At 59.7% G+C, this 21,506-nt stretch overlaps 3 protein-coding genes, 1 long non-coding RNA gene and 1 other non-coding gene across 10 annotated transcripts in view; 4 read left to right on the forward strand and 1 right to left on the reverse strand.

The window, feature by feature from the left end:
• Nucleotides 1-9,386, forward strand: part of TECPR2 (tectonin beta-propeller repeat containing 2) — a 148,172-nt gene extending 138,786 nt beyond the window's left edge. Inside the window, exons 20-21 of one of the 2 annotated variants that reach the window (XR_008513231.2) lie at nt 277-547; nt 8,201-9,386. Coding sequence is in view for 1 of the 2 variants with exons in the window: in XM_024231463.3 (XP_024087231.2) it covers nt 277-431 (155 nt within the window). In the remaining variant the exon portion in view is untranslated. Of the gene's footprint in view, nt 1-276; nt 6,846-8,200 lie in introns of those variants that run through there. The other variant, XM_024231463.3, reaches the window with a different exon arrangement.
• Nucleotides 876-6,845, forward strand: LOC129049873 (mucin-2). Of its 2 annotated transcripts, none has more exons than XM_063715744.1 (2): nt 876-1,056; nt 1,255-6,845. In XM_063715744.1, exons 1-2 carry the CDS (start codon nt 876-878, stop codon nt 3,492-3,494), a joined length of 2,421 nt encoding a protein of 806 aa, XP_063571814.1. In that variant the 3' UTR covers nt 3,495-6,845. The 2 variants fall into 2 exon arrangements, with proteins under 2 accessions (XP_063571814.1, XP_063571815.1); XM_063715745.1 differs by having other exon boundaries at nt 1,004-1,168; nt 1,287-6,845.
• On the forward strand, nt 6,050-6,151 carry LOC112128991 (U6 spliceosomal RNA). Its single transcript, XR_002911420.1, has one exon. It is a non-coding gene; the product is annotated as a U6 spliceosomal RNA (small nuclear RNA).
• A 1,817-nt stretch (nt 9,387-11,203) lies between the features above and the next one.
• On the reverse strand, nt 11,204-14,149 carry ANKRD9 (ankyrin repeat domain 9). Of its 3 annotated transcripts, none has more exons than XM_024232046.3 (3): nt 13,902-14,149; nt 12,839-12,913; nt 11,204-12,304 (listed from the first exon to the last, which is right to left on the reverse strand). In XM_024232046.3, the coding sequence occupies exon 3, from the start codon at nt 12,249-12,251 to the stop codon at nt 11,298-11,300; it is 954 nt and encodes a 317-aa protein (XP_024087814.1). In that variant the 5' UTR covers nt 12,252-12,304; nt 12,839-12,913; nt 13,902-14,149; the 3' UTR covers nt 11,204-11,297. The 3 variants fall into 3 exon arrangements, with proteins under 3 accessions (XP_024087814.1, XP_024087815.1, XP_054386552.1); XM_024232047.3 differs by lacking the exon at nt 13,902-14,149 and adding an exon at nt 13,109-13,775; XM_054530577.2 differs by lacking the exon at nt 13,902-14,149 and adding an exon at nt 13,005-13,775.
• Nucleotides 14,150-14,373: 224 nt separating this feature from the next.
• LOC129049856 (uncharacterized) lies at nt 14,374-19,509 on the forward strand. Of its 2 annotated transcripts, XR_008513233.2 has the most exons (4): nt 14,374-15,601; nt 15,853-15,923; nt 16,522-17,707; nt 18,316-19,509. It is a non-coding gene; the product is annotated as an uncharacterized LOC129049856 (long non-coding RNA). The 2 variants fall into 2 exon arrangements; XR_008513234.2 differs by having other exon boundaries at nt 16,522-19,509.
• Nucleotides 19,510-21,506: the final 1,997 nt, after the last annotated feature.

Raw genomic sequence — 21,506 nt, forward strand, 5'->3', positions numbered from 1 at the left:
CCCGAAGCAAGAACTGAGGGCAAAGCAGGAGTGTGTCCCGGGGAGGGAAGGGGCTGGACACCTGGGCTCTGCCAGAGTCTCCTGGGCAAGGACAAGGTGCTGTTGACATCCACTTACAGCTGAGGGTACGAAGTTCACATGGAGATGGTGGCTTGTCCAGTGTCCCTCACCTAGAATGTGGCAAGCCCAGACCTGCACCCAAGCTCCCAGCTCCATCTGCACCCACCCTGCAGGCTGTGTGATTGACAAGTATGTGATTGGCTCTTGTCCCTGCAGTGACTGCGTCAGATGAGCTGTGGGCTGTGGGCCCGCCCGGCTACCTCCTCCAACGGCTGACAAAGATGTTCAGCCACTCGCACGGCACCCAGAAGAGCAGCCAGGCTGCCATGCCCCACCCCGAGGACCTGGAGGACGAGTGGGAGGTCATCTGAAGGAGCCCTGGCAGAGTCACGCAGAGGGGCCTGGCGTCTGTAGTGGGCACAGTGGCTTCGGAGTCACTGCCTGGTGGACGTGCTGCCGCAACACTTGTCCAGACACCTCTGGCCAGGTTGGACCCGCACACTTACTTTCATCTATGTTGGTTTCTGTCTCGTTCCAGAACCCACAGCCTCCACCCATGGCTGGTGTGATTGCTGCAGCAGTGGCGCCTCCGAGCTCAGGACAGTGGCGACTGCCCAGCTGCATGCACTCCGATTACCCGCGTGCTGCCGTCCTGGTCTCATCCACAGATAGCTCCAGCTTTTGTTGGTGGGAGTGGTCTCCGGAGGCCTCCCAGAACCAAGGGTAGCCGGGCAGCTGGTTTGGCCCAGGGCCTCTTTCCACATTAGTAGCCCCAGGGCCAGATGGAGCCAAAGGTCAACTCTCTGTAGCGCAGGATGTGCTCGGTGATGGCTTTGTCCCATCATAGGGGGGTGTCCCCCCAGAGACAAAGCTGCAGAGCACATTCCACGCCAGATGCTCTGGCCAGGAAGCCGAGGCCGGGCTTGAGAGGAGAGCGCTGGCCATGCCAGGAGAGAACACATGCACATGCACACCACACCACACCACACACCTCACCTCACCATACCACACCTCACCTCACCACACAACACACCACACCGCACTGCACCATACCTCACCACATCTCACCACACCACAGCACACCTCACCACACCACACCGCACCGCACCTCACCACACCACAACACACCACACCCCACACCACACTGCACTGCACCACACCGCGCCGTACCTCACATCTCACACCGCACCACACCTCACCACACAACACACCACACCGCACTGCACCATACCTCACCACATCTCACCACACCACAGCACACCTCACCACACCAAACCGTACCATACCACACAACACACCACACACACCACACTGCACTGCACCGCACCGCACCGCACCATACCTCTCCACACCACACACCACACCTCACCATACCACACCGCACCTCACCACACCTCACACCACACCACACCACACCTCACCACACCACACCACACCACACCTCACCACACCACACCTCACCTCACCACACCACACCTCACCTCACCACACCACACCTCACCTCACCACACACACCACACCTCACCTCACCACACACCACACCACACCTCACCTCACCACACACCACACCTCACCTCACCACACACACCACACCACACCTCACCTCACCACACCACACCTCACCTCACCACACACCACACCTCACCTCACCACACACACCACACCACACCTCACCTCACCACACCACACCTCACCTCACCACACCACACACCTCACCTCACCACACCTCACCTCACCACACACACCACACCTCACCTCACCACACCACACACCTCACCTCACCACACCACACCACACCACACCACACCACACCTCACCTCACCACACCTCACACCACACCACACCACACCACACCACACCTCACCTCACCACACCACACCTCACCTCACCACACCACACCTCACCTCACCACACCACACCTCACCTCACCTCACCTCACCACACCACACCACACCACACCTCACCACACACACCACACCTCACCTCACCACACACACCACACCTCACCTCACCACACCACACCACACCACACCTCACCTCACCACACCACACCTCACCTCACCTCACCACACCACACCACACCTCACCTCACCACACCACACCACACCACACCTCACCTCACCACACCACACCTCACCTCACCTCACCTCACCTCACCACACACACCACACCTCACCTCACCACACCACACCACACCACACCTCACCTCACCACACCACACCACACACCACACCTCACCACACCACACCACACCTCACCTCACCACACACACCACACCTCACCTCACCTCACCACACCACACCACACCTCACCACACACACCACACCTCACCACACCACACCACACCACACCTCACCACACCACACCACACCTCACCTCACCACACCACACCACACCTCACCTCACCACACACACCACACCTCACCTCACCACACCACACCACACCTCACCTCACCACACACACCACACCACACCTCACCTCACCACACCACACCTCACCTCACCACACCACACACCTCACCTCACCACACCTCACCTCACCACACACACCACACCTCACCTCACCACACCACACACCTCACCTCACCACACCACACCACACCACACCACACCACACCTCACCTCACCACACCTCACACCACACCACACCACACCACACCACACCTCACCTCACCACACCACACCTCACCTCACCACACCACACCTCACCTCACCACACCACACCTCACCTCACCTCACCTCACCACACCACACCACACCACACCTCACCACACACACCACACCTCACCTCACCACACACACCACACCTCACCTCACCACACCACACCACACCACACCTCACCTCACCACACCACACCTCACCTCACCTCACCACACCACACCACACCTCACCTCACCACACCACACCACACCACACCTCACCTCACCACACCACACCTCACCTCACCTCACCTCACCTCACCACACACACCACACCTCACCTCACCACACCACACCACACCACACCTCACCTCACCACACCACACCACACACCACACCTCACCACACCACACCACACCTCACCTCACCACACACACCACACCTCACCTCACCTCACCACACCACACCACACCTCACCACACACACCACACCTCACCACACCACACCACACCACACCTCACCACACCACACCACACCTCACCTCACCACACCACACCACACCTCACCTCACCACACACACCACACCTCACCTCACCACACCACACCACACCACACCTCACCTCACCACACCACACCACACCACACCACACCTCACCACACCTCACCTCACCACACACACCACACCTCACCTCACCACACCACACCACACCACACCACACCTCACCTCACCTCGCTGCCCACACGCGGCGCAGGCTGCCCGCCTCCTGGAGAGCACACTTCAGCTGAAACAGTAAAGCCTGATGGGTGCAAATGGAACCTGGATGTGTGCATGTGTGTCCCAGGCAGGGACGGCACAGGAGGGTGCATGGGGCGTGGGGGAGCCGAGCAAGGGTCGCTCACTTAGAAATGTCTTTGGAATGGTATTTAATGCTGCTGGCGGACATCCTAAAACCAGATGCATCCTCAGAGGATGAGTCTACTAATTATTGCCTTTTCTGTTGTATTACAAACCTGCATAAAATACCTCATTTCAAATCAAATCTTACAAATTTAGAAGAGAGATGTATTTTCCGAAAACAGTGGAAGGCCTTTGTTCCTTCCCGGGTTTGTCCTGAGCCTGCACTGTCCTCGCCTGCAGCCTCAGAGGGGCAGGCATCCCCGCACAGACTTGACCGGCAGGGCGGTCACAGGACCTGCGGGCTGGCCACGAGTGGCAGCCCATGCCTTCTGCAGGGTATGGGTTGACACTTGACAGGTTGAAACCAGTGCCTCTATGGACGGCTGCTGTGGCCCCTTCAGACAATGGGCAGTGCCCACCCCGCCCACTGGCATCTGCGCGTGAGGGCTAGGCCGCCCCGCCACACATCCCGCCCCCTCCCAGAGGCAGCTTCAGGATAGGACACCAGGCTGGCTGCTTTTTTTAGCCTGCCTCTGGCCCAGGCCTAGTCCTCGGTGTCAGGGAGCCCCCAGGCCACAGGTGGAGGGTGATAAAATATGTTCTCTGACAGGACCCAGCCAGCCACACAGGTGGAGGTTTTCCGTGTCCAAATGAGGTCAAGATGCCGAAATCCCAGATCTGACTTCACACTTCCCTTTTCTAGAACCTTTTATAAAAGTTGGTGGCAGCAGAGGCAGCCCCAGGCTGGGCTGCACCTCTCTGTGTCTGTTGTGCCTTGCCCGGCGCCTCACGGATGGCAAAGCTCTCCTCACCCATGGGACTGTAGTGCAATTAAACCTGCGTCTAGGTGATGCTTTTAAACTTGTAGCTTCGTGCTTTGTACGGTTTTCTTTCTGGTTTTAATTTTTAGTTGTGCTTTGAGTCAGTGCAATAAACTAGACTTTTTCCAAACCTGGCCGAGTGTGGTGCCTGAGCTGTGAGAAGTGCCCTCGGCCGACACTCACGAGGGCAGTGCAAGGGAGAACCTGCCAGCCCAGCCCCACCGCAGGGAGAGTGAGTCAGCAGACCTGTCCCGGCCTGGCTGGTGTTGAAATACACACTGGTTTGCCCAAGTGGCTGTTATGGGTGAATGGCCACACCAGAGCTGGCTGCACCCCATGGTAGCCTCTGAGGAGGATGCTGCAGGGTGAGGTCCAGGGCTGCCTCCTCAAGGAGCTGTGTGTGAGCAGGCGTTGGAGGGGTTCGAGCCCCTGGTTCTACATCTCCAGCCAGCAAACGAAACTATATTGCAGAAGTGCCCTGCTGGAAACTAGCACACGCAAAAGATGACGCCCAGAACAGCAGCAGGACACACCATGTACCAGGAGATGACCTCAATAAGAAACCTCAGGCCGTGTGAAGAGCGGCAAAGCTTTCCAGAAGGCATTAAAGGAAACTTGAATAAAGGAAGATATGTTCCACATTCCTGGATGGAGGACTACACACATATGGAAAGACCTAATTCTTTCCAAAGGAATTTATAGGTGTAGCTTAATTTCAGTTCAAATCCCCACTGGGATTGTTTTGTTGGGGCAGGCAGGGAGGAATAATGTTAGTGCCCACAAATGCCCATGACTGTGCCCAATGTGCTTCTTACCAGAGCCCTGCAAGGTGAAGTCTCATTAGCCCCTTGAGACTCAGAGAGGTTAGGTAACTTGCTCAAGGTCACACAGCACTGGGACTGGAAGCCAGCTCTGTAGAACTGCAGACCTGTGCTGTTTGATGCCTCCTCACTGTCCCCTGTCACTCCTGGGAAGAAGAAACGGGTGAGAACTGCTAAGTGATGACAGGTGGAGCCCCAGCAGGGGCCACTCTATCGAATGGCATGGCCCAGACCCTCGGAGGGCCAGGCAGCAGCCTAGCGAGGCCCACAGGGAGGGAGCAGAATGGAGAGGGCATCTCAGATGCGTTTAAGGAGCGGCGGGGGCAGGGCAGGGGGGTGTCACAACTAATGTGGCCACTGCTTCATTCTCTGGACAAAATAATATTAAATGGATTAAAGAATCTAAAACCAGTGGGAAAACTGTCTGATCTCTGGATGGCAAAGGCTTTCTAAACTCAAAAGTGATGGGACAAGCCACAGAGGAAAATAAGTACATAGATTTGGTTTCTCCAATATATAGAAATGCTGCTGGGCACAGTGATGTGCAGTTGTAGTCCCAGCTACTTGGGAGGCCAAGGCAGGAGGATTACTTCAGCCCAGGAGTCTGAGGCTGCAATGAACTATGATCACACCACTGCACTCCAGCCTCGGCAACAGAGCAAGACCTTGTTTCTCAAAAATAAATAAATAGGAGGAAATAAATGTAAAAATGCTGCAAATTAAAAACCTCAAAGAAGGGAAATAATTGCAACAAATGGGAATCGATGTTGAATATTTACCTTAAAAACTTATACAACAATAAGAAGAGTGTGCCCTTCGGCAGCATGTATACAAAAATTGTAACGATACAGAGATTAGCATGGCCTCTGCACAAGGATGACTCGCAAATTCATGAAGCTTTCCATAAATATATTTATTAAAAACCAATAGGAGGAGCACTTTGAGTCGAGTGTAAGGGCCCTTACAAAAGCAGAAGGAACAGTGGTCCGAACCCCCAGCACCCGGAAGCAGAGGTGAGATGGCAGCAGCTTGGGAGCCCCCCATTGGCGCCGCCCTACTGAGGAAGCCGGTCCGTGCGTAGGCTTTGCATCTCGCCACCGGCACTTCTGTCCTCAAGAACAAGTACTAAGTCAAGGAAAACGGTACAGCCTGTTTATAATTAGGAAACACTTAAAACAGCCTGGCATTTGGGAACAGCCATGTTAACGTGAGCAAATTCCTCTCATGAAATAGCCTGCAGCTGTTAAGAAGCACGTGTGTGCAGGAAGCGGAGGCACAGGACCTCACCGCACCAGCGAAGTTCCCAGGCATGGTCATGAAAACGTGGTTCTGTAGGAAATCAGAGGGAGAAAGGGAGAGAAGGGGGAGGGAGACCACCCAAACGTTGGAGTGTATTTGTTGTAAACTTCAAACTTTTGGCAGGTTTGAAATTTTTCATAACTCCGGGGAGGAGCAAGAGGGGCGAAAAGAAACAAGTTCTCTACTTGTGATGAGCAGCTGGTCACAGTGGTTGCCTGGAGTATATGCCTTTTTGTATCCTTTGAATTTCCAGCCATGTAAATGTATTATTTATTCCAAAAATAAATCAGATTTACATTTTAAAAATTCAGTTGTCTTTACTCTTTGTTATCAAGGCTGGTTGAGTCAAATATCACAAAGTAGACACCAATGACTTCTTAAAAATCATATTTACAAAGTACAATGGGGGAAATGCTTATACTACAGTAAGGTTAAAAAAATACTAAATTGTGTAACTGATCTGGTTTCATATATATATAAATATGCACAGAAAAAATGTAATATATATCTGCATAGAAAAAACCTGGAAGAAACATATGCCAGAATGCTAGCAGTGCTTGTATGAGTGCAGATGACACAGTCAGTCGGCGCCTTTACTTGTACGTGAGCGCTTAGGGGCCCTGCCTCCGGGGACCACGTGGGGCGGTGGGGCGCTTGAGACAGTGCTTTCCTGCATCGTGGCCGGACCTCTCTACTCAATCCCCAGTGTTCTACAGTGAGCATGAATTTTATAAGCAGAAAGAAATTACTTTTAAGAGCCAGGCGCGGTGGCTCACGCTTGTAACCCCAGCACTTTGGGAGGCTGAGGCGGGCGCATCACAAGGTCAGGGGTTGGAGACCTACCTGACCAACATGCTGAAACCCAGTCACTACCTAAAAATACAAAAATTAGCCGGGCGTGGTGGCGAGCGCCTGTAATCCCAGCTACTCCAGAGGCTGAGGCAGGAGAATCGCTTGAACCCGGGAGGCAGAAGTTGCAGTGAGCTCAGACCACACCATTGCACTCCAGTCTGGATGATAGAGTGAGACTACATCTCAAATAAATAAATAAATAAATAAATAAATAAATATCTTTTAAGAATCACCAATAGAAATCTGTCTTTCCATCTTTTTTTTTTTTTTTTTTTTTGAGACGGAGTCTTGCTCTGTCGCCCAGGCTGGAGTGCAATGGCGCAATCTTGGCTCACTGCAACCTCCGCCTCCCGGGTTCAAGCAATTATCCTGCCTCAGCCTCCTGAGTAGCTGGGAGTACAGGTGCCTGCCACCACGCCCGGCTAATTTTTGTATTTTTAGTAGAGACGGGGTTTCATCATGTTGGTCAGGCTGGTCTTGAACTCCTGACCTCGTGATCCACCCGCCTTGGCCTCCCAAAGTGCTGGGATTACAGGTGTGAGCCACTGCGCCCGGCCTTTCCCTCCATCTTGATTGCAGTGGTGATTACACACATGTAGACATTCATCAGAACTCACCAAAGTATACACTTAAGTCTGTGCATTGTATTACATGTAAGTAACACCTCAATCTGAAAAGTATCAGGGCAACACCACACACTGTAGAGGGGCAGGGCTCCTCCAGCAGTTACTCACTTCCCTTGAAACAGAAGCTCAAACATGGAGTAGTCTTCTGTGACTAAACTTGTTTTCCGGCCTCCCCACTTCCAGGAAGATCCTTCTTCTGAATAGGATTTGAGGTAACTTAGGAAACTGCTCTCAATACGGAATTTTAAAGTTGGTGAAGAAGTCAACAGAAGGGGAAGTCACAGTAGGAAAATCAAGGTACTCTCGGGATGAAGTCAGCATGCAGAGCAAGCCCAGCGAGGCCCAGGCGCCAGAAGGCCTTGGTCCCTGCCCACCTCTCCCAGGCCAGCCAGACAGCATGGACTGCCCTACAAGGTCACCTCAGGGAGATGGGGGTGGTCTCTTACTGCTGGCTTTTGATGGGCCCAGGAGGGCTCAGCCTTCACTATCCTCCCTAATAGGCATTTGGGGTGCAGAGATGCTGACGCCTGAATAGGGTTGGGATTCGGGGCCCTTGGGAACACTGGGCACCTGGTGGGTGGGTGGAGGGGCAGGACTGGCTGCAGCCATGTTTCCCTTAGAAACAGACTGCTGGAATTAATGAACAAATGAACCAAGGTATTTTGCCCCCCAAAAAAGTGAGTTTTGTTCTGCGTGGAACGATTGCCTTTGGGAAGCCACCAAGGCCACCTGCCAACAGGCAAACGCTGTGCTGCCGTCTGCCTGGCTGACTCTGGCCCTCCCAGTCCTGCAAGCTCATGGCCAGGACGATAACGATCACGGGGCAACACCATGGTCCTCGCTGCCCTTCCTGGGGCAGGAGGGCCCAGAAGACTGATAAGTCAAACCCAGGGCGGCCGCCCTCGGCTGCTTATCTGCCCAGCACCTTTCCTCTAGGTCCTCTCCTCCCACCAGTGCAGGGGTCTGGGAGGGGGTTGCAGGGGGAGGTTCCTAAACCACAGATCCCTGGAGACTCAGTGGGAGCATCTGTACCAGGAATCAGGCACCACTCCGCTGCCATAAGTCTGCGTGAGAGCAACTGGCCAGCTTCCTCTGACTTCCCTGTCCCCTCACCCAAATCGATGACATCAGGAGCTAATGGCCCAGGCTGCCCTCCTGCTGCGGTGCCCATAATTCTTCCGGCAGGCCCCGCCCTGCACTCCACGACCAGCCTGGGTGCCTCATCCTGGTCACCCGACAATGGGTTTCCTGGGGCCCACTCTCAGTGCCCGCCAGCCTGTGTCCTGCCTGGCCAGGCAATGAGTACCCGGGGCAGGCAGCTGCCTCACCCCTGCATGACCCCCCAGCCCAGGGGACTCAATGGCGCTGTCATCAAAGGGGCAGCTGTAGATCTAGGGGGGACATGGAGGGGGCTAGCCCTGGGCCTCTGGCATTGTGGAGGGTGACCTATAGAGAACAGAGCTGGAGCTGGGGAGACATAAAGTCTGCACGTCTAGACCCCCAGCGAGGAGCCCAGGCTTTCTAGGCAGAAGCCCCATGGGCTCCCCAGGCCCTAAGAACCAGGGCAGCTGCGCCAGGCCACTCCTGTCTCCACTTCCATACCCTCCAAAGGAGAGGTACCTCCCCCCTCCCATGGCATCTCCGATCTGAGGACCTGCCACCTCCCAGAGGACCAGAGGCCCTGATGCCCCAAGAATTGGGCTTGGAAAGATGTTAATATCCACTGCCCCAAATGCCAAGGTTCAGAGGCACTGGTCCAGGACACATAGCAGCGGGGAAGTGGAGCCCTCACTCCAGCCTGCAGTCTGGGCTCTGTCACTGTGCTCTCTCCATCCTTCCCTCCCCACAACCAGGGCTGTGTGCCCACCTAACACACCACACACTTCCCAGAAACAGGAGTCACATCCTTTTCAGGGCTGGTAGGGTGGCTGAAGATGGCCCAAAACCTCCTGAATGGAAAAACCTTGACGGGGAGACTGAGGGCCAAGGCAGAAGTTTGTCCAAGGTCACTCCCAGAGTGGCGGATCCAGGACCCCGGGCAAGATCTTCCTACTGTCCAGGCCTCTCCCACCCCTCTCTTGTGTGGCCCAGCACCCTGGACTCCTCCACACCCAGGTGTGCTCACCCCAGGCACGCTGCAGGCAGGGTAGGCAGCAGGTGCCCCCGCCAGGATAGTGGCTCTTCCTCCGGCAGACCTTCAGCCCTCTGCTCCTGGCAGGACACTGTGGCCCACCTGCCCACGTTGGTGCGGGTTGAATTTCACGGCCCAGCAGAATTCCTAGGCAGGGCAGCCTGGCCATCCTCCCTGGTCTCTCGGCTCTGAGGTCGTAGACCCAGCCTCTCAGCCTGGAGTCGTGATGAATTCACGAACAAGTCTCCATCACCAGAACCTTCCTGAAGAAAACAGCTCTCCAGGCTGCGGCAAGAAGCCTGTCGCTGCAGTGATACAACCACCCCTCAATAATCCCAGGCCACCACCTGGCACCCACTGGGGGCCGCCCAGGGAGCCCACCCAGCCCACTCCGGGCTTGGAGGGCAGGCCTGGAGGAAGGCACATCCAACCCCACTGACCGGCATGCAGCTGGGGCCAGGGGCCTGCTGCCACCGCAGAGGTGAGAAGCAGGAGCAGCAAGACCTGGTGCCCATTAGTCATGGGGGAAGAGCAAAAGGGGGCGACAGGGACAAATCCAGGCCTGGGTGGTCTGCCTGTCAGAGGGAGTGATATCCAAGGAGGAACTGGTGGTCAGAGGGGGGTGGGGGATACCAGGTACAACTTGTTCATGCCTCAACACCAGCCACCGCGGGCCTGCCAGTCCTGTGTGCCCTCCCTGGCCCGGAGTCCACAGGGTGCAAAAGGCTGACCGCACAGGACCTCCCGTGAGAACCCTACGCTGCAGAGCTCGTTCTCTTGGCTTCCAGGCCTTTTTATACGCTGTCCTGCTGCTTGGACATGCCAGTCCCCACCCCTGCACCTACCCAGCTCCTGCGGCACTCAGCTGTCACCCACTCTGGGACACACACCTGTCCGAGGCTCTAGATCAAGGTGGGAGGTTGGTCCTCACTCCTTTCCGGGGCTAGACAGCAAGCTGAAGGCCCGAGCCCAGCTGCACCCAGAAAACCTGCCACTTGGAACTCACCTGACCATCCAAGCCCAGCCCCCAGTGCATGCAACAGATGAGGCAGAGATTGTGCTGTACAGAGATCAATATATATAAAGTGCCGGTACAACGCTCTGAAAAATAGTTTTGTCCCAAAATCCAGCGCCTAGGGTACTCCGGGCCTAGCCTTTGCCAGTGAGATCCAACGGCTGCAGGAATGGGGGCAGCGGCAGCTCGTCCAGGGCCTCGGGGAAGCGGCCTGGAGAGATGGCGGTTACCAGCACCTGCATGGCGCGCGCGAAGAGCGAGGGCGGCGCCAGGCCCGCCAGCCACTGGAACTTGTCCTCACCCAGCAGCCGCTGCCAGCGCGGCCGGTCGCCCAGCAGCTCCTGGCGGGCCGAGCCGGCGGCACCCACGGGGGTGTACAGCGCCAGGAGGTCCAGCAGCAGCAGGCGGCGCTGGCGCGGCTCCCCCGGAGCTGAGGCGGGGGCTCCGGCGGCGGAGGGAGTGGCCCCGGCGTCGCGGCCCAGCTGGCGCAGCAGCAGCTCGAGAGGCGTGAGGCCGCCGCCGTCGCGCAGACCGGGTGAGGCGCCGTGGCCCAGCAGCAGGAAGAGGCACTCGGGGCGCGCCAGCTCACAGGCCACGTGCAGCGACGTGCCACCGCCCTCCACGCGGCTGCAGCCACGCCGGTCCAGCACGCGCGCCCGCTCCTCGGCCGGGAAGTCGCGCAAGGTGCGCAGGATGCGGCGCAGAATGCCCACGCGGTTGTAGCGCACTGCCAGCGCCACGTGCGGCCCGGGAGCCGCGCAGCAGCGGAAGCCGGCGCTGGGCGGTGCGAGCGCGCGCCGCGGGAACGTGGCCAGCAGGTAATGCGCGTACGCTTGGTGGTCGTGCACGAGCGCGTAGAGCAGCGCTTCAGAGGGCGAGTAGGCGGCGGCGCGCCCGCGCTCGTCCCAGTGGAAGGCCTCGCTGGCGCGCATATCCTCCAGCAGCCACACGGGTAGCAGGTCGCGCACCGCCTGGTAGAAGGCGAACGACGACTTGCGGCACTGCTTCTGCGCTCGCGAGCGCGCCGCGCCCGAGCCCTCGGGCCCGCCGTCCGCGCCACCCCCTGGCCGCCGCGCGTCCCACGGCATGCTGGCGGCGGGGCACTCCTGGGCCTCAAGGCATGGATCCCGCGAAGGCACACCTGTGGGGAAAGGAAGGGGCCACGGTGAGGCGCGGGGAAACTGGGGAGGCCCAGGGATTTCCCTCTGCCCCTCACACAGCCCCTCCGGTCCTGGCCCACCAGGCCTTCGTACCTACCTCCAGCCTCGGCCAGGCCCTTCCAGTCACCCTACAGCTCCATCTCTCCCACGCCCAGAACCACCGCCTCCATCCTTGATCTAGCTGTACCTGTTCTCCCTCCTTGAAACTGACTTGCTCTCTGGCACCTCTGCTGGAAATGCCCTTGATGCCCATGCCCTCAAATCTCCCCTCCCCTCTCCAACCCAGGGACCCACTGGAAGAGCTTCTGTTCCCACCTAAGCCAGGTTCATACGACCCCAAGTAAAGAAAAGGCCAGGGAGGGGATGAGAAAGCTTGGGCCCACATCTCAAGCTGAGGCAAATCCACTCTCCAGTCCAAGCGCAACCCTGACCCTGACCTCCGACCCCAGACCACTTGGAGGCCCCTGGAGCCTCTTCCTGGGCTGTTCAGAGGCATGATCCAGACTGAGACCTACCTGGTTCCTGCACCGCGATCACCTAGTTCCGGGGATGTGGGTATATCACTGTCCCTGGCCGAGCCTCAGCTTCATCTGTAAGAAAGGGGAGGGGTGGACGACGGCTGTGCGGGCGGGGTGAGCCTGGGGCGTGGCACCAGCCCTCTATCCAAACATGTTTGCTTACACCTTAGCACCCCTAGCTCCTGGGAGGAGACAGGAGGGCGAAAACAACCTGGAGACCGGTGTGCACCGCACTGCACAGTCTGCCATCCTCTTCAGGTCCCATACCTCTCTCGATCTCCCCGACTACCAGATGAAGCGGGTACTGCCATCCCACTTTCCAGCAGGGCACAAGCTTCTCCAATTCTCCAAGGTCAGCAAGCCACGGCAGAGCCAGGCCTAGAACTCAGGTCCCCTGCGTCTCAGTGTGGGCTCATTCCAGAATTGGTGGGGACCCCCAGCCCACAGGCAATCGAGCTTGAGCCCTGACCCTGCCCTCTGAGTCCCCAGCCCTGACCTGAGCCTAGGCGTCTGACCTCTGGCTCCGTCCCAAGCTCCCTACTGCCTTCTTTCAAGGGTAAGCCCTTGGTCACAAGGGGCCTGGGACAGAAGGCAGGCCGCGTCCACACACACTGACTGGGTCACTATCACTGGCAGTAACTGAGTTAAAGAGAGCGGCACGGTGCGGGTAGGCTGTGGCCCGTGGGCGACACCGTGACGGGAGCCCCTTCCCCAAGCCTGGGCCTCCGGGCCCCAGATATGCCCTGTGCCGGCACGCGTGGAGCGCCGGGCGGGTTACGTAAAGTTCGGCCTCCCCACGTCACCGGGCAGAGTCACGGCCGCGGCTCGTGAATAGGGGGGTTGGGCCATCGAAGGCAGCGCCGCGCCCGGGGCCACCCGCCACCTCCTACCCGTCCCCTCCCGGCCTGCACGGCCAGACGTCGGGCGGCGGAGGGTCGCGGGGCCGAGCGGGGCGTCCGCGCGCAGGTGGCCGGCGCAGCGAGGGCTGCACCTGCGTGCGCGTGTGCCGGGGGAGGAGGGGGCGGCGGCCGCGGGCGCGGCGCGGGGGACGGGGACTCACCATGGGGGACGCGGGGCCACAGGCCGGGCGTCCCCGCCCCTGCCGCGGGCCGGAGCGCGCGCTGTCCCCTGCGGGCGAGCGGGCAAAAGTCCCACGACGGACGCACGGGAGGGAGCCGCCGCCGCCCGCGCCCGCCGCAGCCGCGCTCTGAGCCGCCGCGGCCGGATGGCAGGGCGGCGGTGCCGTCGCCGGTGGCGAGCGGGCGGGCGGCGGGCGGCGGGCGGCGCAGTGCGGCCCCGGCCAGGCAGGACAGCGGGACCGTCTGCCGCCGCCATTGGCCCGCGCCGCCGGCCCCCGCCACCGCCCATTGGCCGCCGCGCTGCACCATTGTTACGTCACCGGCCGGCGGGCGGGGCGCACCGCTGGACCCGCGGAAAACTTCGGAGAAACTTAAGGGAGCGCCGGCGGGGGGAACGGAGAGGAGGGGCGGGGCCGTGGCGAAGGGGGCGGGGCGTTGATGGGCGGGGGCGGGGCTCCCGGAACCCGAGCTGCGGGCGAAGAAAGGCTCCGAGCTCCGAGCTGCCCCAGCCGGAGAGGGCGCCGCTGCTCTGCGAACCCGGGCGCGCGCGTAGGTGGCCCGCCCTCCGCCGTGCGTGACTTTCCTCGTCGCGTCCAGCTCCCCTTTTCTCTGACCTTCCGTGACCTTGGGAAAAACCTCCGGGCTGTTACCCCATCTGCACAGGGGAGGGCCGGGGATAGGAGCCGCGACCCCTAAGGGCTCCACCACCTTCTGCCCGGCCAGGGTCGTGCCTGGCGCGCCCCCGTTCCAGCTGACCCGCGCAAGGGAGGGAGGGGCGGCGGATGGGGACAGCTGTTTAGGAGCGCGCACTGCGCCCATCTCGGCCTCAACACTCTTGTTTCCACTTCGTTCCACGACCACCAGCCACAGTGGACACGATGATCCCCAGTTCACCCGCCAGTAAATCAGGGCTCAGAGAGGTGGCCTCAAAGAGAGGAGCGGCCAGGAGGGAAGCCGGGGGTTTGCCCTGCGGTTCTTCCCACATTTGGGCGGAATAGATTCGATTGGGCCTCGGCCACGCCCACCGTCTCCGTCGGGGGTTCCAAGGTTTGGGATCATGGCCTAGGGGGCTTAGGAGCCTGGGTCCATGTCTACTAATTTATGGCCTCACTCGCCCCCAGCGGCTGGGAATTCTAGGCCCATTTTACAGATGTGGACGCAGATCTGGAGAGGGGCAATGACTGCTTAGCCCCCCACCCATCCTCCCAGACACGACCTTCCACCTGGAATCCCCCCACACACGTTCTCCGAGGCCAGGCAGCCGGGCTCTCATGGTGAAATCCCCACATTCCATGCAGGGGCTCTTTCTGGTTCCTTCCCTAGAAGGCTGTCCCTGCCCTTCCAGTACTATCTCACCAGGGAGACCCTCCCACTCCCCCACTCCGCTCCAACCAAGCAAGGCCTCTGCCTCGCCCCGGTGGGAGGGGCCTGGTCCAGAGGGCACGCCCCTGCACACACACTCACCCCTGTCCTGGCTTCTCTGTGTGCCCCAGCCAGTCAGTCTGGGTGGAAGTCTTACCTGGGCCCTCTCAACAGACCTAGGCAGGCCCCTGTCCCCAGCCCAACAAGCTCAATCCCTTAGGCACACACGCCACAGAGCAGTCCTCAGAGGCCAGGTGGACAGTACCACGAGGCAGACAAGGCTGTGAGGCCCAGAGAGGGTCAGGCCACCCCGGCGCAGGTAGGCACTCATGTGCATCCTGCCCAGGCTGCCATGCATGGACCCACCAGGGGGATGACCAGACCCCACCAGCCCTGCCCCACCTCAGGGCGGGGGACCTTCCAGGCCACGCCATCTCTCCCAGGGAGTCCATGGCAACTGCCAAGCTTACAGCAGCCAGGTTGTCAGCAGGAGGAGGGGTACAGAGGGCACTGGGTCTGGCATCCGCACCCGCCTTTGCCTCAGCTCCACACATCTCCTCCTGTATCTAGGCCTGTCTCCCTAGGGCTTCTCCTATCTGCCGGTTCTGGATGCCTCTGAGTACGACGGCGGGGAGAGCAAAGTGAGTGGAGGTCCTGGAGTCAACAATCGGCCTTTGGGAGCTCCAGACCATGGGGGACATCTTGGGGAGATGGTGCCCGGGTGGTCTATCTGTGGCTCAAGGCTCCCCTGCTCTCTTGCCCTCTTCGAGGGCTGGAGTTGAGATACAGCCGTCTCCGTGGCTACTGGTGGAACGAGGGTGAAAGGGCACCAGTGGATGCCAGGCTGTGCACTGGGCCTCAGGGCAGGTCTCTCTCCACTCCTTGATGTCTACCCTGCCCCCGTGCCCTGACCTGCCCTCCTCACTGGGGATCCCAGAGGCTTTTTTTTTTTCCCAAGACAAAGTCTCTTTCTGTCACCCAGACTGGAGTGCAGTGGCGCAATCTCAGCTCACTGCAACCTCCACTTCCCAGGTTCAAGCAATTGTCGTGCCGCAGCCTCCCAAGTAGCTGCAATTTCAGGCATGCACCATCACGCACAGCTAGTTTTTGTATTTTTAGTAGAGACGGGGTTTTGCCATGTTGGCCAGGCTGGTCTCGAACTCTTGGCCTCAAGTGATCTGCCCGCCCCAGAGACCTTTTTCTAAAAGCCAAGTCTGACCCTGTTTCTCTGCTGCCTAGAAGCTTCCTGCGGACATGGACATAGCCACAAAATCCAGATGGGCAGAAAGAGGCATTTCTGGCAGAGGGCAAAGCAGGGGTAAAGGTCTGGAGTGTGACACAAAGGCTGCAGAGGCCACCTGACTGGCCAGGTCCCATGGGGCCTGGAATGCCCAGCAAGGATCCTGGATTTTCCCCTGAGGCCCAAATGGAGGGGTTGGGAAGTGGTTTCACTGGTGAATTATTTTAGACACACATACAAAGAGCATCATGATGCCTGGGATCCCGGGACCCAGTTGAAGGAGCAACAGACGGCAGATCAGAAGCCCTGCGTGCCTGTCCCCTCCCTCCCCAGCCAGCCTCAGTGTGAGTCTGCCTGTGTCTTTCCCACTGTAAGTGCAAGTGGCAGCAGACATTGTAACACTCCCTGCCATGGGGCCCCACAGCACTGCCTCACCTCAGCCTCTTGCCTTTTTCTCCTGAGGTCACTTTTAGATCCAGCCCCAGGGGAACCCCCTGCTTTGGGTTGCAGCCGCCATCTCTGCTGCAGTGTCTTCTGATGAAAGCTGTCCCCTGTGGGCACAAGTGTGACATGCTGCACCTCCTAAGGCAGCAGTGCTGAGGTTGATGGTGCCCTCCACGGTGGTTTCATGGCATCGCTGCTGCACTAGAGGCTGCCCAGGGATGTGTGACCAGCTGTGAAGGGGCAGGTTCCTCAGGGAGGGAGGATGGGCTGCAGGGAGGGTGGCTGGGGCAGGGGAATGGGCAGAGCATGACTTCCAAACACCTAGGAAGCCCCAGGTGGAGGGCGGGAGGGCGATCTTGCCATCTTGGGATGGGAGTTGACCTTTGACCCCATCATGCTCCTGCTGGCACCTGACCCAGGCACACTCCTCTTCCTCTGGGAGGGCTTGTCCCACCAGGGCAGGGGTCTGTGTGTGCCCAGGCAGGGAGCCGCAGGCAGTAGGGGGAGGCTGGGGCTGCAAGCATAGAGGCCCCGGAAAGCGTGTGAGGACGCTGGGGAGTGGGAAGGGCCCTCAGAGGGGCGGTATGGCCGGCTTAGGTTCTCTCGGCAACTCTAGTTGAGAATGCAGTGCAGGGAGACGGAGAGGCCGCAGCCACTGAAGCCAACTGTGCTGGAGCAGGCAGAGGGCACCGGGGGTCCCTGGAGAGAAGTGCCACCTCCTGCCGGGCCCCTGACCTATAGGTGAGGGTGTGAGCAGAGAAGGAGAATCTAGGAGGCCTCCCGGGTGTTAGGGGAAAACTGAGCACCTGGAAGATGGCAGAGCCAAGAGGAGTCCATGGCCCTGGAGATGGGGGGCATGGGTATAAAGAGGGTGCTTGGAGTGTGAGGCACCAGGGATGGGAAGTGAGAGGCCCGAGGCCCCAGCTGGGCCTTCCAGGAAAGGAGGTGGGTGAGGGTCTTGGGGCCAAGAAGGCACAGGGCTCCCCGAAGCCAAGGTGTCCCAAAAATAAGGGAGCGGTTGGCTGGGACAGATTCGGATGTGGCAACACATAGGTCACAGTGCCCTTTACAGAATGTCATGGGGTTAGGGGAGAAGCCTGTTTGCAGAGAGTTCAGGAGCAAGCTGGGAGTGGGATAGAGCTGTGAGGACGGGAGAGGAAGGGGCAGGCTTAAAGAATGAAACGGTGGAGATAACACACGTGCACATGCATGTATGTGCACTCAGACACGTGGGCAGGCCCACACATGCATCTGTGCATCATGGGTGGCATGCTGTGTGTGCACACGTGTGTGTGAGCAGCATGCTGCAGCCTGCATCTGTGTGTCCTGTGTGTCCATTATGTGTGCAGTGCGCTGATGGGCAAAAACGCTGACGATGCAGGCCAGCTGATAACCTGGAGGAGGCCGGCTGGAGTGGGGCCTGCCACACGTGAGGGGTATCCTGGGCTGGCGGCATGGGCAGTTCTTCTTGGGGGGGCAGCATGTTGGGCACAGACACAGAGGAGGGCACAGGTAAAGGTGCTCGGAGACATCTGCTCTGGTGGCTTCTATTTTCAAGGCCATCTGCTGAGAATAGGAAGGGGTGGCGGGTGGGAAGGAGGCTGGAGGAGAAGGCTTCATTTGCTGACTGCACTGAGATCCTCTCTGACCTGAGCCCCTGCCGTTCAGCCAGGCCTGCGGAGCCTGCCGTCTGCGCAGCTGGGATGGGACAGGTGGCCGCGGCCAGGAAGGCACCACAGGTTCAGGCAGGAGGGCAGGCAGCTTCTTCAGGGAGGGGCTGGCACCAGACACGCTGGATCCCCCCAATCAGCCACTCACCAGCAGTGGGACTGGGCTGAGCACCTGTCACTTATCTGTGACGTGGGTCAGGTGGATTTTGGGTGTCAGAGGGAAGGTGTTTCATGTGGCAAGACTGGCAAGGCCAGCATGCGGAGCGACTAGCATGGGGTGAGACCCTGGGGGTGTCCCAACACTTGCCCCACCTCATGCAGGTTCTGTCCTTCCACTGCCTGGCCAGACCAGACCAAAGCTCACCCGGCCTTTAAGACTGGCACCTGCACCAGGAGCCACTACTGCTCCCTCCTACGGTGGCAAGCTGGGCTCTGCCCCACCGTGTCTGCAGCCCCATCAGCTGGTCTCTCAAGGCTCAGCTTTGGGATGCCAGTACAGACAAAAGACAGGACAAAACCAGTGGAGACAAGGGACATCCTGGGAGCCAAAGGGTCCAGCATGTATAGCCAAGGAGTGGCGTCTCAAGTGTGCAGGGAGTGCCCAACATAGCTGGAAGATCGGCCCCGGGGAAGATGGGCGAGGGCATCATAGGTTATCCACATGCTGGCCAACAGACATGTGGAGATAGATATTCAGCTTCGCCAGGAATCAGCACCTGTACAGGCTCCTGGCGAAAACTGCACTCCAGCCTGGGTGACAGAACGAGACTCCGTCTCAAAAAAAAAAAAAAAAAAAAAAAAAAAAAAAAAAATTTAGCTGAATTTTATATTTCATTTCTAACTATTTCATTATTAAAGCTTTGAAGAGAATACAAGTGCATACCAAGTACTAGGGAGGCAGAGTCACTGCTGCATCTTTAATAAGGAAAAGCTGGAAGCTACCTAGGTGACCATCAGAAGGGGTATGGCTGATATGGTCCTGGAGAAGCCTGCTGTGACTTTGCTGCAGCTTGCGGAGAAGTGAGTCGGAAGGGGCAACGGAGACCGGAGGGCCTGGCCCGGCCCAGGTCGCACAGTGCAGGGCAGTCCCAAGGGTGACAGCGGACCGTGCGCGGGCGCGCCCTCTACCCACATGCCCCGCCCCGCCGGGTCCCTGCGTCCGCAAGATCACTTTCCGGGCCCGAGGCGGGGAAGGAAGGGGCCGGGACATGGGTGGGGGACCGCCGCTGAACTGCCCCATGGTAGGAGAGAGTTTGCAGGGGAGGGGTGTTCCCTGGTCGGACCCTGCTGACCGCCCTCGGGGAGAGGCGAGGCCCTGGCCCGTGACGGCAGGGTCCGGGCCTCAGTATCCCCATCCGCGCAGCGGAATGCGGGCGGCAGCCCGGAGCCCGACCCCAGCGCCCAGCGCGGCCCGACACCGCCCCCTGGCGGCCATAGACGTCACTGCGACCCGCAGCCTCTGCCGGAGCCGTGCGAGGGACCCCCGACTCGGGCGCACCAGGCTGCGGGGGCGGGGACGTCCGAGCGCCCTGGCCCCGGGGGCGGGGTTCGCGGGCTGAGTGCCCACCCCGCTCTCCCCTCGCCCTGCGGCCTCGGCGGGCCCCCCGCCCACCAGGGTCTGCACCTTCCCCCGCGTGAAATGGCCACAGTCCCGCCATCCGCGCCGCGGCCACTGCGCCTGCCCCCGGCTGGGCCGATCGGAGGTCCCGGCGGGGCGGGCGGGGCAGGTGGGGCAGGTGGTCCGGCGGGCCCCTTCCGGGTTCCCCTCCCCCAGCCGGAGTCCGCGGACCGCGCTGGGCGCAGGGAGGGGGCTGTGCGCGCCTCCGCTTCCCGGCCTTCCCAGCGAGGACGAGCGCCGACCCCCGCCCAGTCGGGAGACGCCCTCAAGGTCCCAGGCTCTGCTTCTGCCCGCCCGCGGCCCGCGGACTGCGGGTGACAGGGTCCCCCGGTCCGAGCCCCGTCTCCCTCGGAGAGCCGACCCCCGCGCTCCTGTACCCTCCACCTGGTGTCGGTCCACGCAGCCCGGCCTGCTCGCGCGTCCCAGCTGCCACTTCCCTTGCCTTCCCCAGCCTTACGTCTACCAGGCTCCTGTGTGTCTGCCTGGCTGGGACTTCCACATACTCCAGGCCCACTTCACAGGTGCAGATGCTGAGGCCAGAGCGGCTGAGGAGCTGGATGCAGGGGAGAGCGTGCGGGCAGTGTGGGGAGGGACTCGGCCTAGCCTTCCATTGCAGCTCCCATCCCTCCTGCGCCACCCCCTCGGCCTGTCATCTGTCCCCATCCAGGAACCCCCAGGACACGGTCAGCAGAGCCCACTGAGGGTCCAGTGCTGTCCCGGTGGCGGCATCAGGATTCCCAGGAGCCACCCCTCACTCTGCCACCCTATGTCCGTATGTCCAGCAGGGAGCTGAGGGCCTGGAGGGGTGCGGAGGCCCTGCCAGGAGATGCTTTCCTCAGTGCCCATTGTGAAGGGAGGAGAGGGCTGAACTGGAAGGGGCTTCCTGGGCCCAGGAGGGCAGCGATTGGGTAAACTGCCCACCCTTCAAAAGTGATGGACAGGAAGGGGAAAGGTGGAGGGTGGAGGAGCTGCAGGTTATGCCGGTGACCCCTGAGAGACAAGGAGATCTCCACAGTGTATCAGTTCTCTTCTGCTGTGCAACAAACAACCCTGCCAGGGTGTCTTTAAACAGCAATGATGTAGCATTGTTCGCGGTTCTCTGGGTTGACTGGATGGCTCTTTTGCTTCATGCGGTGTCCGCTGGGATCACTCTACAGCTGTAGGTATCTGGAGGCCCAACTGGAGTGAAATGTCCAAGTGGTTCATCCACATGGCTACAGTTGGTGCTGGTTGCCAGTGGGAGCTCGGCTGC

The sequence above is a fragment of the Pongo abelii genome, chromosome 15, assembly GCF_028885655.2.
Source record: "Pongo abelii isolate AG06213 chromosome 15, NHGRI_mPonAbe1-v2.0_pri, whole genome shotgun sequence".
Taxonomy (NCBI): Eukaryota; Metazoa; Chordata; class Mammalia; order Primates; family Hominidae; genus Pongo; species Pongo abelii.